Consider the following 16,019-nt stretch of genomic DNA (forward strand, 5'->3'; position numbering starts at 1 on the left):
ACATTCTCAAGCCTAAAAATGAAAATACAATTTTTATACTAAAAATTGTTTAGTGTTTCTCTTTATTTTGTTTAAGCTACTCAGTACTTTTATATATTACTGTAAATAAATAATTTTCAAAAAGTTATCAGTGAGAGAAAAATAAAATATTGATTTCTGAATTGCTGTGACTTGAAAAATACATTAAGTAAATGGACCCAATTCGACCTTTGACCTTCAGGAGTGACAATGACCTTGACCTTGTCCTCACGCCGTACATCAGCTCAATTCCCTAGCGAAGTATGTATAACAAAAGTCTCTATCTTGAATAATTCAGTAGTTATAGCCAATAATAAAAACCTTTGATTTTAAAAGACAGAAGGACATAGACAGTAGATGGACAGACAGACATAAAGATGAACAAACAGACAGGTGGACAGACAGGTCAGCTAATACATACCAGTCGACAGGAAACTTGGGCCATAAAAATATTAAGGCAAAATAATCACCAAATCCCATTATACCCACTTGCCAAGCTTCATTAAAATGCAGTAAAATCGAATATGGTAAAATAAAATATGGGTCTTTAGATTGACCTGCGACCGAAAAAAATAAGTTAAGGTAAAGAGAATGATTTGAGGTAAATACCCAGATATCCCCAATACACCTACCCAATAGGTAGGATAATAGAATATTAAACTTTTAATTACAAATGACCTTGAAAAAAAAGCCAATGTTAAAAATACCCGAGATAATACCTTTGACACAGCGTTGAATCTGGAAGACCAGATACTATTATAGTTTTGAAAAGAAAAACAAATATTAAATTCTGATAAGTGTCCTTGAGAACAGGTCAGACCAACAACAAACAAGTAATAAATGCTCCGAAGTTTCTTCGGGGCAATTGAGTTTTCTGTCAGATGGTGGCCTAAGCCACGGCCCACAAAACTCTTAGCCGCGGCCCACGAAAATCAGCCACGTTCCGGTGGTGGCCTATGTTGTTGGTACCTGGAGCGCTGCCAGAAGTACGATTACGGCTAACTTTAACCTTAAATCAAATAAAAACTACTGCGGCTAGAGGGCTGCAATTTGGTATGTTTGATGACTGGAGGGTGGATGATCAACATACAAATTTGCAGCCCCCTAGCCTCAGTAGTTTTTAAGGTCTGAGGGCGGACGGACAGACAAAGCCGGAACAATAGTTTTCTTTTACAGAAAACTAAAAAGGGAATAATGATCTCGCCAAACAACCATACTATACCACATTGTATAATAATAATAATAATAATAATAATAATAATAATAATAATAATAATAATAATAATAATAATTCAGCGACAAACCTCTCTTATACTGTAGTGTTGAAGATGACTGCTGTTTCAGTGGCTTTCGACATTTAATATGTCTTTTCTTTATCATTTCCTTTCCTTCAAAATATTATGATATATCTTAAGTTACAAAATTTCGTTGGGTAACTTATACTAATTCTTTCTAGTGTACTTTTTTATCTCCTACTGATACTGTGACATGTTTTTGTTTATGACTAAGCTGGCTTAATGCCAGAAAGGGCTCATGTTCATAGCAGTTTGTATAATTCAATGATTTGAAGTAAAAAAAAAATGGTCATGATTTAAATAAATAATAAATAAAAAACAATAGTGCGAAAGAGAAAATATGGTCATGAGTAAAATTAGTAAAATTAATGGCGTGAAAGTGAAAATCTGGTGATGGGTAAAATTAATGGTATGAAAGTGAAAATATAGTCATGAGTAAAATTAGTAAAATTAATTGTGTGAAAGTGAAAATAGGGTCATGAGTAAAATTATAAAATTAATGGTATGAAAGTGAAAATATGGACATAAGTAAAATGAGTAAAATTGATGGTATGAAAGTGAAAATATGGTCATGAATAAAATTAGTAAAATTAATGGTATGAAAGAGAAAAGATGGTCATGAGTAAAATTAGTAAAATTAAAATGGTGTAAAAGTGAAAATAAGCTCAGGAGCAAAATTGGTAAAATTAATGATATGAAAGTGAAAATATGGTCATGATTAAAACTAATGGTGTGAAAACGAAAATATGGTCATGAGTAAAATTAGTAAAATTATTGTAGTCATGAAAATCTGGTCATGAGTAAAATTAGTAAAATTAATGGCATGAAAGTGAAAATATGGTCATGAGTAAAATTAGTAAAATTAATAGTATAAAAATGAAAATATGGTTATGACTAAATTTAGTAAAATTAATGGTATGAAAGTGAAAACATGGTCATGAGTAGTCAGTAAAATTAAGTGAAAATATGGTCATGAGCAAAATTAGTAAAATTAATGGTATGAAAATGAAAATATGGTCATGAGTAAAATTAGTAAAATTAATGGGGTGAAAATTAAAAATATGGTCAACAGTTAAATTAGTAAAATTAATGGTATGAAAGTGAAAATATGGTCATGAGTAAAATGAGTAAAATTAATGGTATGAAAGTGAAAATATGGTCTTGAGTAAAATTAGTAAAATTAATGGTATTAAAATGAAAATACGATCATGAGTAAAATTAGTAAAATTAATGGTATGAAAGTGAAAATATGGTCATGAGTAAAGTTAGTAAAATTAGTGGTATGAAAATTAAAATATGGCCATGAATAAAATACATAAAAATAATGTTATGAAAGTGAAAATATGGTCATGAGTAAAATTAGAAAAATGGTATGAAAAGTGAAAATACGGCCATGAGTAAAATTGGTAAAAATTAATGGTGTGAATATTAAAATACGTCATAAATAGAATTAGTAAAATTAAAATGGGGTAAAATTGAAAATAACCTCATGCGCAAAATTGGTAAAATTAATTATATGAAAGTGATAATATGGTCATGAGTAAAATTAATGGTGTGTAAATCAAAATATGGTCATGGATAAAATTAGTAAAATTAAAATGGTGTAAAAGTGAAAATAAGTTCATGAGCAAAATTGGTAAAATTAATGGTTTGAAAGTGAAAATATGACCATGAGTAAAATTAATGGTGTGAAAATGAAAATACGGTCATGAGTAAAATTAGTAAAACTAATGGTATGAAAGTGAAAATATGGTCATTAGTAAAATTCATGAAATTCATGTTATGAAAGTGAAAATATGGGCATTAGTAAAATTAGTAAAATTAATGGTATGAAATGAAAATATGGACATAAGAAAAATTAGTAAAATTAATGGCGTGAAAGTGAAAATATGGTCATGAGTAAAATTAGTAAAGTTCATGGTATTAAAATGAAAATATGTTTATGAGTAAAATTAGTAAAATTAATGGTATGAAAGTGACAATATGGTCATGAGTGAAATTAATATTGTAATAATGAGAATATGGTCATGTATAAAATTAGTAAAAGTAATGGTATGAAAGTGAAAATATGGTCATGAGTAAAATTAATGGTATGAAAATGAAAATACGGTCATGAGTAAAATTAATGGTATGAAAATGAAAATATGGTCATGAGTACAATTAGTAAAATTAATGGTATGAAAGTGAAAATATGGCCATGAATAAAATGAGTAAAATTAATGGTATGAAAGTGAAAATATGGCCATGAATAAAATGAGTAAAATTAATGGTATGAAAGTGAAAATATGGCCATGAATAAAATGAGTAAAATTAATGGTATGCAAGTGAAAATATGGCCATGAATAAAATGAGTAAAATTAATGGTATGAAAGTGAAAATCTGGTCAGGAGTAAAATTAGTATAATTAATGGTATGAAAATCAAAATATGGTCATGAGTAAAATTAGTAAAATTAATGGTATGGAAATGAAAATATGGTCATGAGTAAAATTAGTAAAATTAATGGTATGAAAGTGAAAATATGGTCATGAGTAAAATTAGTAAAATTAATGGGGTGAAAATGAAATTATGGTCATGAGTAAAAACAGTAAAATTAATGGCATGAAAGTGAAAATTTGGCCATGCGTAAAATTAGTAAAATTATTCTGTGAAAGTGAAAATATGGTCATGAGTAAAATTACTGAAATTAATGGGGTGAATATCAAATATATTCATACGTAAAATTAGTAAAATTGTTCTGTGAAAGTGAAAATATGGTCATGAGTAAAATTAGTGAAATTAATGGTGTGAAAATGAAAATTTGGTCATGTGTAAAATTAATAAAATTATTCTGTGAAAGTGAAAATATGGTCATGAGTATAATTAGTAAAATTAATGGTATGGAAGTGAAAATATGGCCATGAATAAAATGAGTAAAATTAATGGTATGAAAGTGAAAATATGGTCATGAGTAAAATGAGTAAAATTAATGGTATGAAAGTGAAAATACGGTCATGAGTAAAATTAGTAAATTTGATGGCATGAAAATTAAAATATGGTCATGAGTAAAATTAATGGCATAAGAAAATTAAATTAATGATATGAAAATGAAAAAATGTTCATGAAATTAGTAAAATTAATGATATGAAAGTGAAAATATGGCCATGAGTAAAACTAGTAAAATTAACTGTGTGAAAGTGAAAATATGGTCATGAGCAAAATGAGTAAAATTAATGGCATGAAAATTAAAATATGGCCATGAATAAAATTAGTAAAATTAATGGCATGAAAGTGAAAATATGGTCATGAGTAAAATTAGTAAAATTAATGGTATGAAAGTGAAAATATGGTCATGAGCAAAATTATTAAAATTAATGATGTGAAAATGAAAATATGGTCATGAGCAAAATTATTAAAATTAATGGGGTGAAAATGAAAATATGGTCATGAGTAAAATTAGTAAAGTTAATGATATGAAAGTGAAAATATGGCCATGATATGACACATGACCTGGTCGAGGGTTTTTCTCAGAAAGCGAGAACGGAAATGTAGTGATTAGGCTAGGGGTTGGGGGAGGGGGAGGGGTTATGTGTTAAGGTAGGGGAAACTTAATAAGGTGATAGGAGTACCAGAAAGAATTAGAATATTTCCTCAGTGAATATTGGAAACTTGAAGAGCGATGCACGCATCTAAAAGAAAGAGAGAAGAAGAAAAATGGGAAAGATGAATCAAAAGTCGACTGCGGCTGAGACTGTAATTATTTTCTTTGAAGGTAATAATAATAATGTTGAACACTTATTCGCTAATTATCCATGTTTTTCTCTACGAATTTCCGTTATTTTTCCTTTCCTAATTGATAAGCAAGTGATTTGATTTAAACAAAGTAACTAATAATACATATGAAATTACATAATTAATACATATGAACAAGAGGTGTTCTGCTAATCGTACCACAGCCAAGGGAAAGACTGGAGATTCATCATGACACCTTAAGATTTGATGAATTTTATCAAGTGAGCATGACGAAGATTAATTTCCTTTTCCTCAGTAATGCAAACCCTAATATTTTAACAAAGGTTGATTATCTCATCACCTACTCAGTTACTAATTACAGATTTTGAGTCATTCTTATCGATTGTTTTTTTCATTGATCCTTTTGGAGACTCATAACTTCCTCATTTCACACCACACATCACTGTTAGGCGAAAAAATCAACCTTGCTAAAAAAAAAAAAAAAGAGAGAGAGAGAGAAGAAAAACGAGAATGACAAAAAGCGGTGTCCTTTCACCAGTGTTGCGGGGAAACGCAAAACGCCTTTCCCGAGGGACAAGTTTGCTCTAATGGCTTTCAACTTGGAACGTTTCCAGATTCCGGAGAATTGATGGAAAAGAGAAACGTATCAGGAAAAAATCAATGAAAGTTTCAGCGAAAGGTAAACCATTATTTACGAAAGATACGAATACCTCTTATCTCGTTGCGCGTCACGGTATTGTCCATAACTGGTAGTAGGTAAATATCATGTATGACCCTCATCAGTTTATGCGTGGCGCAATGAAGTCTCGCCTCCAGTTACCGCCTACCAGGAGCCACACGCCTGGAATGCCTTCCTACACTCGCCTAAGTGAAATCATGCAACCTTTCTACTGACGCCTACTCAAAACCGCACTGTTTGAATCCCTTCCTACTAACGCCTAATTGAATCCGTACAGCTGGATTCCTTCCTATTACACCTAAGAGAAACAGCACTGCTGGAACTGGAATACCCTCCTACTGACGCCTAAGTGGAGCAGTGCTGCTGGAATACCTTCTTACTGATGCCTGAGCTACTGACGCCTAGTCAACAGCATATCGACTAAATGTCTTTCTGATGCCTGAACTACTAACCCTAAGCAACACGGTACTGGTGGAATACCTTGCTACTGGAACCTAAGTGGAGCAATGCTGCTGGAATACCTTCTTACTGATGCCTGAGCTACTGACGCCCATGCAAAGCCATATTGCTGGAATGTATTTCTGATACCTGAACTACTGATGCCGAGGAAAAACTGTACTGCTGGATTACCTTCTTACTGATGCCTGAGCTACTGACGCCTAGGTAAAACTGGATTGCTGGAATACCCTCTTACTGATACCTGAGCTACTAATCACTAAGTGAAACCATATTGCTGAAATGCCTTTTTGATGACTGAGCTACTGGCGCCTATGCAACACGGTACTACTGGAGTACCTTCCTACTGGAACCTAAGCAGAGTGATGCTGCTGGAATACCTTCTTACTGATGCCTGAACTACTGACACCTAGGGAAAACTGTACTTCTGGATTACCTTCTTACTGATGCCTGAGCTTCTGACACTTAGGCAAAACTGTACAGCTATAATAGCCTCTTACTGAGGCCTGAGCTACTGCCATGTAAGCGAAGCTGCTGCTGGAATACCTTCCCACTAAGTCGTAAGTGGAACAATGCAGCTGGAATACCTTCTGACTGATTACCTTCCCACAGGTGCCTGATCTATACAGTTGGAATACCCTCTTACTCAGGCCTGAGTTACTGCCACCTAAGCAAAATTGCTGCTGGAATACTTTCCCACTAAGTCCTAAGTAGAACGATGCAACTGGATACGTTCTTATCAATGCCTATCAGATATTCCAACTATCGCTTTCCCAAAACCACATTGCTGGAAAGCCTTCCTCAGACGCCTTTTCGAAGCCATAATGCTGGAGTGCCTTCCTATTGACTCCCAAGGCTATTGAAACCAAGTTTCTAGAGCACCTTCTTACTGATGGCCTTCCAAACACATACTGCTTTAATGCGTAGTAATGCTTACATTCAACTTTATCTTGCTTCCCACGATGTGCCCGAGAAACTACATATCTTTGAAAGTGGCAATTTTGATCATAAATTTCTTTCTTTCTATCTCTTGACTAGGGAGACCAGCTTTTTATTTCTTTCTATATTTGTTTTCTTTGTCATAATCTTTAATGCTGGACAGCAAAGAATTAAAAATTAGGTTAACCCAGAAATTTGGATGAATGTGTGCAGGAAACTTGCAACAGTGAACGTGAGCTTATGGATCCTTAAAAAGGCAGAACAGACGCGAAAAATACCAAAAATTTTCATGGACTTTGGCAACAATATTTAGAAATTTCAAGTAACAAAAGAGTGTTTAGGTCTTGAGAGCAAGGAATCGGTCCATGTCAGAGTTAACTATGGTTACAACAACTTCACCAATCAGGAGGCCTGGGATTCAAAATAAACCTCTTGGGGAGTATTTAAAAAACTACTAACGTTTTTATATCATTCGCCTTTACTTAAGCAACTCAACTATAAGGTGCCAAGTTACTCTCTGATAATTTTTCCAAAATACTTTCGATTGATTTGATAATAGCTGAGAGTGCTTTCACAAAACCCATCTTATTTTCCTTAGTTCTCTTTTTGAACATTTTCTTGTATTAGAATGCATTTCTCAAAAGCGAGATTTAGGAGTAGAAGAGAGAATGAAAGAATCGATGTTTCTGTATATTTTGCAAGCGATGCAATACGCTAGCCCCAAAAATAGGGATTTTAGCGCTAAACGAGCGGGAGCATTTTACTCTGCGATGAACGGAACAGAGCGCATCTGCAACGAGGGAAAAGCCATTTCAAAAACTTCCGTCCCCTCCGTTATTTTTGATGCAATTGCAACTAACTTCACTGGGGTTAATCTCGAATAAACGCTCCTTCGTTTGGTGATATAGGCTTTAGTACTCTTGATATATGCCTCTCGAGGCTTTCATCTTTATATCGTATTTCCACCATAAATTGAAAAGTCTCTCAATGGAGTACATATTCCTCTTTGTCTAAAACGCAATGGCTAATGGGATTTACCTACCTTAACCCCAGACTCTTAAGAACTTACGATCAAAATAGTATGATTTTTAAAATACGTAGGTATCATAATAGTTTAGATTAAAAACTAAGTTAGCTATCACAATAGCTTGGTTTAAAAAGTTAGCGACCATTATAGTTTGGTTAAAAAAAATAGTAAGCTATCAAAATAGTTTGTTTTAAAAGAAAGTGACTACAGAATTCGAAAGCCAGATAACTAAGCGAGAGAAAGCAATGGAAGTGATCTATCCGTGTGCCACTGACTTCAAAAGAATATTTGTAGGAAATAGTGGCAGTATTAAATTTTGGTTGGTTATTGATATTCCACTTAATATTTTCATTGGTGTCGGGAACGAATTTGTTGTGCTTTGATTGGTTCGTGAACGGCGGTGCTGAATTTGCATTCGAGCTGAGGCATCTTTGAGTTTCAGAACTCTCTTCCATCAAATTAATGATAAAAAAAGTCGAAAACACATATCAAATAACATAAGGCTTCTTGTGCTGTGTATTTCATTGAGATACACACATACATACATATATATAATATTTATATGTATATACAGTACATTCTACACACAGACACACACATATGTGTATATATATATATATATATATATATATATATATATATATATATATATATATATATATATATGTGTGTGTGTGTGTGTGTATGTATGTATGTATGTATGTGTGTGTGTGTATTATATATATTTAATATTTATATGTGTGTACATTCTACACACAGACACACACATGTATATATATATATATATATATATATATATATATATATATATATATATATACATATATAATATATATATATATACATATACACGTATATGTGTGTGCGTGTGTAGAGAGAGGCTTTTCCTCTAAGCCTCACGTATGTTAGCTAAATACTCAAAAGCGTTTTAGTGACATCAAACGAACAACAATGCTTGTCCCTTTCGACTTTCTTCTACTACTCTTGGTTTTTTTTCTCTCCTTTACTTTTACACTGGCGGCCCAATCTCCGTCTGCCAGTCAGCTTGCTCTGCTCCATCCCATCTACAAAAAAAGATGGAAAGGAGCTTCAGACCTTTGTCAACTGGAAGGAATTACGGGAAATATAAAAATAAGTGTAATTGTATGTAGAAATTGATATCAGTAATTTCATTTAATGGAACACGGTGGTGTGTCTGATTCTGGGCAAATGCAAGAGAAGGAAGGAGATACAGAAGAAATATATCCCTAATTCAGGGTTTGAAGGATGCACAGTAACTGAAAGTCTTGTATTCATGACCCCTCCGATACTGCAGTATATAGGTGGTTCCGGTTAATATCTTACGTTATCCTCTATATATGATAAATTATTGTTATTATTATTACTATTATTAGTAGTAGTATTGATTAAACCTCCTCTATATGCCTGCTCTTTCCAGGTGGATCTGTCGGGGCGCGAAGTGGTCGTCCTGAGGAACGTCTCCAAGGACACGGCCGGGCAGTACAAATGCGAGGTCTTAGCCGATTACCCAAGCTTTGAGAAGGACTCGGAAATCACTGACATGGAAGTTATAGGTGAGAAATAACTGAAAGGGGCCCTTTTTCTTTCTTTGATAAGTTTGTTCTTCAACTAGACTTCCCTGACTCGCTTACAGTGGCTGTTAGGGCCAGCGTAATCAAATTCCTGAGAGCCTGGCCCTTCTTTGCCATTGCCTTGAGCCATTTTAGCCCAATCATGTTGATCATCAATATTCTGGTCTGTAAACTCTACAAGATGTTTTATCTTCATTGTTTCCTGTGTTTGCCCACCTCCTGGTCATTCTCCATTACCAATGAACTCAAATACTTAAAGAATTACGTTATTAAGTTCTTTCTCTAGCATACAATCCGTAAAAAATAAGCTTTATTTTTTTAAGCTGCCCACATTGCCAGGGAGATATGAAAAGCAAAGTACACAGGACAAATAATGTGACTCCAATACGGTAGAAATTTATTCTTTTACCCTTTATTGCCTAAATATCGTGTATTATGGATCAGTCTAATTGTGTAATTGATGTAATCTATAAGTTACATGCCAAACTCTTTACGAGCATCATAACCATCTTTGAACTTGTCGCAGGTAATTTTAGTAACTAACTTAACAAGAGAAATGCTTCTCAACGTAGCTGCTATATACAAGATACTTGAGAAACACTACAGGTTATGTTACTTTCCGAGAAAAGGGAACAATAAGTTGGGTGAGATTTCTGATGGAACAGGCCCTCTGATGACTTAAACAAGGGAGAGAAAGACAAATGCACAGATATATATACAAGGGATATATATATATATATATATATATATATATATATATATATATGTATATATATATATATATATATATATATATATATATATATATATATATATATATATGTATATATATATATATATATATATATATATATATATATATATATATATATATATATATATATATATATATATATATATATATATATATATATAGAGAGAGAGAGAGAGAGAGAGAGAGAGAGAGAGAGAGAGAGAGAGAGAGAGGGGGGGGGTTAAAACAATCATTTTGGAGTTGTCTGTGTCACCGAGAAAATATCAGATAAAACCATGGCGTAGAGGTTTGATAATTAGAGTTCAACAATAATAATAATAATAATAATAATAACAATAAAACCTAATAGCTATTCTCTTTCTCAGTAATAATTCTTTTCTCTCAGTAATATTAATTTTTTCCTCCCTGTCACAGAGGTACCCAAACAACCGCCAAGCATATCAGTGAGGAGAATCCATTGGACCCCCAATGAAACTCTCATGGCAAACTGCACTACCCAGGACGTCACTCCACCTCCTGAATTGCAATGGTACATCAATGGAGACAAGGTATGACAAATTCCATTTCTTTTGCGAGATGTCGATACGTTAACCTTTCCATTCTGAATAGAGGATAAGCAGATATTAAGTAATCAGGAAGTTGCAGCAGATTACGTAACTGAATGAGGCAGATTGCCAGAAGTTTTGCCATGGGTAGAGAGCTGAGATGTTTGGGATGGAACAGGAGATGGAAAAATCCATTTATAAAAAACAACTGAGCATCTTTCTTGCACTTTACCAGATCTCATCGAAACACGCTCTCTCTCTCTCTCTCTCTCTCTCTCTCTCTCTCTCTCTCTCTCTCTCTCTCTCTCTCTCTACTATGTTTCGACCTTTGCTACTTGACAATTTTCTTGCAAAAATCGCTTTACAGTTCAACGATGCCCAATAGTTCAGTATGTAATGAGAGAGATTTTGCTTTCATTTACCATCAGGTGCTTGCTAATAAATAATTCTTTTGTATTTCCTATAACTATGGTTATCATTTTAATTACGAACAGGGTAGTAAGAACACTGGCAATTTGACTGTGGTAGTGGTAGTTTAACTTCATGAGTGTTTCCTGAGGTACTTTGAGAGTACTGAACTACTGAATATACTTCGCAGTAACACCCGTGACAGCATATATATTAACCCGGCTAAAAACATGAAAGAAACGAGGAATCTGGACCGTTGACCGGTACCCTCCATGCGGTTTAATTGTGAGATGAGCCGTTGATGTTATTGCAAATTATATTGTTTTTATGATGTTAGAGTTTCATGTACCTTGGCAAAATCTGCAGATTTTAACGATTTTTTCTGTCTCAGAATTTATATACTGTATTATAGTGTAGAAAAGGACTATCATAAATGTTAGTTGCTTCATCATTTCAGGGACTCCTAGTACTAGATTACATTAATTTTTTGTGGATGTATATTCAGGTCATTTCCAAACTGCAAGTGATTACTGAAACATTTTACAAAAATCTTTCTTCCTATATATATAATGAATAAAAACCACAAAGCCATAAAATAATATTACCAAGTCTATTGCTGACATACTTTCAAAATAGAAGTCGAGAGTACTATTGAAATATTGAAATAAGGTGAGGAAACATATATATATATGTGTGTGTGTATGCATATATATATATATATATATATATATATATATATATATATATATATATATATATATATATATATATATATATATATATATACATATACATATATCTGTGTGTGTGTGTGTGTATGTTTGTGTATATATACAAGTATGTATATATATATATATACAGTATATATATATATATATATATATATATATATATATATATATATATATATATATATATATATATATATATATATATATATATATATATATATATATATATATATACATATATATATATATAAATATACACACACACATATATATATATATATATATATATATATATATATATATATATATATATATATATATATAATATATAAGATGTATATATGTGTGTGTACGTATACTTCCATACTTTGACTATCAAACGTATCATTCCCGAGACATTTTTAAAGCAGTAGTCGGAAATACTATAATAAACCTGAAATAGTATTCCTATTCTTTTATTTCATTTTCGTCAGTTACCTTCAAATTACTCTCGAATGGCCGCTCCCGAATCCACGAACTCCTACGTAACTTCGGAGGGAAACTCCAGCGGAGACCAAACGGGCCTTTTGTTCCGGATGTCGCAGCTCAAAATTCTGTTGGACCCTCTGCATTTCGCCAGAGGCGGTCAGGCAACTCTCACCTGTGCCGCCACACTTCCGGGAATATACAAAAGAAGGTAGGGAGGAACTGACGCAGTTCATGACTGTGAAAATTCCGTGTTCGTTTTATTTATGGATCTAGTTTTTCCCTATCTGTCTAACTTATCTCTCTCGCTCTCTATCTATAGCTCTTCGTTGGGCGAGTCGGTAGAGCTGTGGACTGGCACTCGCCAGGCCCGAGTTCGAGTCCCCGGCCGGCTGATGAAGAGTTAGAGGAATTTATTTCTGGTGATAGAAATTCATTTCTCGCTATAATGTGGTTCGGATCCCGTTGCTAAGTAACCAATTGGTTCTTAGCCACGTAAAATAAGTCTAATCCTTCGGGCCAGCCCTCTCTAGGAGAGCTGTTAATCAGCTCAGTGGTCTGGTAAAACTAAGGTACACTTCTTCTCTCTATCTATAGCTCTATCTCATTACGAATCATCTAGGGGCAAAATCTTTCGGTCACTTATCTGAAGATTGCGCTGGCAAAATTGCAGGAATTTTTCAGCATGAATATTTCAAAACCAAAAAATTTATGTGTGCAGAATCAGGACACGGGACCGGAATCGTGAAGAGTTTATCAGCAAATAAATCTGCATAAATTAGGTATCAATAAATTCAACAAAACAAATATCACATAAAATGTGGTCCAAGGATAAAAGACGTCTCCTCTCCACTGCCAATTCACCGCGAGGAACTTTCCTTTTTCCTTAAACTTAAATCTCTTAACTACTTTTATAAAGAGCCCGAAAATGTTAATGAACTTTTCTTCTAAAATTGTAATAAAGTCACTTTCCTAAAGAGGGTTAAGTGATCACAGAAGCAAGGAAGTAGCCAGAGACAAAAAGTATATATCTGTCTATCTATCTATCTGTCTATACATGCATATATATATATATATATATATATATATATATATATATATATATATATATATATATATATATATACATATATATCTGTGTGTGGATGGGGTAGGATGGATGGGCGTTGGTTATAATTTAGTGAAATGAGAGTATATAGAAGAGATGGGTGAAAAATAGGTTAGGGTTAAAGACATATAAGTAGAAAGATTAGATGAAGTCCGTGCAAAATTCCGGGATTGCTGCTTTGCGACAGAGAGGAGAGGCTTAATGAAGATAGAGGGAGAATGTAAGAAGAGTCTATGTACAGGAGTACAAGATGGTGGTTAATGAAACCAATCCAAATGAGAGGAAAAAAAAAAGACGTCAAATAATGAAAATATACGGGTGTACCTGGGCAAGAAGTTTATGAAGAAGAAACTGTACTGGTAAAATCACGGGATATTTGTGACATGCAAAAATTGAATCTCAGGTCGTTATGCGTTGACTTACATTTTTGCACGGCATAAGATATAAACCCCCTGTCTTTCTGAAACAGCACGGACATATTAAGTTAGAATAGCATGCATAAAATGGAAATGCCACTCCACTTGTGTCTGGATGCAATCAAAAGCTGCCTTTTCCTTTCCTTGCAGGTCGAAAGAAGTGGCCTTGACCCTGCCAGGCTTCCGAGCCGCGTCGCCATCTCAGAAGCTGTACGGGTCGGCCAACGCTCACTTGGGAGAATCTTCTTACCTCAACATGGTGGTGACATTTGTATTAATAAAATTTTTGTAAAGAACGCTCTGTCGCGCACTTCATACTTAGTTCTCTTCGTCTCTCGTGTATTATAACCGTAGATTCTGGAGACACATTTAGATGTTCCTTCGCAGGTTAATGTAAGATAATGATATAGCCGAGTGTGGGTATAATAAGAAGTCATTTATTGTACACAAGTTGGTCAGTCATTGTATGTTACGAGACGCATTAATTGCCATATCTTAACTCTTGGCTGGAAAGAATTTCAACAGCAATATTGGCAGTATTTGATGTTACCTCATTTTGTTTAGCCATGTAATTTTGCAGAATTCAGTTGTCTAATAGGTTGACAGTCAAATCATGTATCAGTCAACGCAGATATTTTATCAGTCAACGCAGATATTTTATAAGTGTGGACATATGGAACATTTACAGCACAGCGGTTGCCTTAGAATCGAGCAGTCATTGTTAAGGCATCATGATAAGGATTAATGTCATTCATGGAAAATGACATTTGAAACACAAACGTTGATAAGTGAGGTTGCTTACTAATTACTTTAGAAAATAGATTACGTTTTTAACGGACAAGTTCTGATTTGGAGATTTGCTGTAAGATCCTCCATATGCAATCAATATTGTTCTTTTCAACCCCGTTCGTACTTACATACATAATCATCATAAAAGGAGTGATCATATTAATAAATATAGTTATACATGAAAAGCAAAATTGTTTGATTCCATATCATTACCATTAATATCCTCATTGTTAAAATGAGCTCTTTTACTGCTTATGACATTATCCTTTGTCCCTTTTACACACATGGAAATCAAATGACTGAGGCTTGAAGGAAATTCGTCTCTTTCGGTCTGGCCAATACTGAATAAAATATTGTGGTTAAACAAACATTTTCTTTTAACTTGCATACTGGTGTGACGGTGTTAATACTAACATTTATAAGCATAGGATTTGGTGAAAAAAATTAGAATTTTAACACAACTTCCATCATGAAGGTCAATGCTGCCAGAATAACATTAGTCTAAAGTCAAGTTTACACCGGAAAGTTTGGCTAACTGGAAAAGGAAGCATTTGGCCCTAGTTTATGACTTAAAAAATGCCTTCAATCTTTTGTTCTGTGTACCACAAGACAACCGCAAAATCTCGATAGAGTTTGTTTAACCCAGTACACTGCTTTCCACTAGGGTTATATAATCGTTGATTCACAGTTCAAGAAATATCTCTTGGGTGCAATGCAAGTACATTAAAATTATATATATATCTCGATTGCGGTACAGAACCCTGAAATAAGCTTGCCCATGGGAGTCTACAACTGCACACTGACTTAGTGGACAAAGAGGTGTCTGTTGGAAATTGCAATCCTCTGAAGGCCCTATTGAAAAGGGATGAAATTATGTCACGTTGCTGCTTTTTATGAAAATATGAATAAATCAGCTCTGGGAAATCCCGAGGTATGACACAATTCCACTGACTTGATGAGCAGACTGGATCACTTTAATAAGTATTCTACTTGTCGCTTCCGCTAGATACGTATGTCTTTTAATGGTCACAATGTTCTTTTAACTTATCGACGTCCTAGCTTTTAT

The 16,019-nt window shown here is 33.6% G+C and overlaps 1 protein-coding gene across 1 annotated transcript in view; it reads left to right on the plus strand.

Moving 5' to 3' along the window:
* The window catches only part of LOC136834546 (uncharacterized), an 87,138-nt gene extending 71,986 nt beyond the window's left edge, over positions 1 to 15,152 (plus strand). The window contains exons 4-7 of the mRNA XM_067097132.1: positions 9,584 to 9,719; positions 10,906 to 11,039; positions 12,649 to 12,851; positions 14,315 to 15,152. Coding sequence (XP_066953233.1) covers positions 9,584 to 9,719; positions 10,906 to 11,039; positions 12,649 to 12,851; positions 14,315 to 14,456 — 615 coding nt within the window. The 3' untranslated portion in view covers positions 14,457 to 15,152. The remainder of the gene's footprint in view (positions 1 to 9,583; positions 9,720 to 10,905; positions 11,040 to 12,648; positions 12,852 to 14,314) is intronic.
* Positions 15,153 to 16,019: the final 867 nt, after the last annotated feature.

The sequence above is a fragment of the Macrobrachium rosenbergii genome, chromosome 54 (assembly GCF_040412425.1).
Source record: "Macrobrachium rosenbergii isolate ZJJX-2024 chromosome 54, ASM4041242v1, whole genome shotgun sequence".
Lineage (NCBI taxonomy): Eukaryota > Metazoa > Arthropoda > Malacostraca > Decapoda > Palaemonidae > Macrobrachium > Macrobrachium rosenbergii.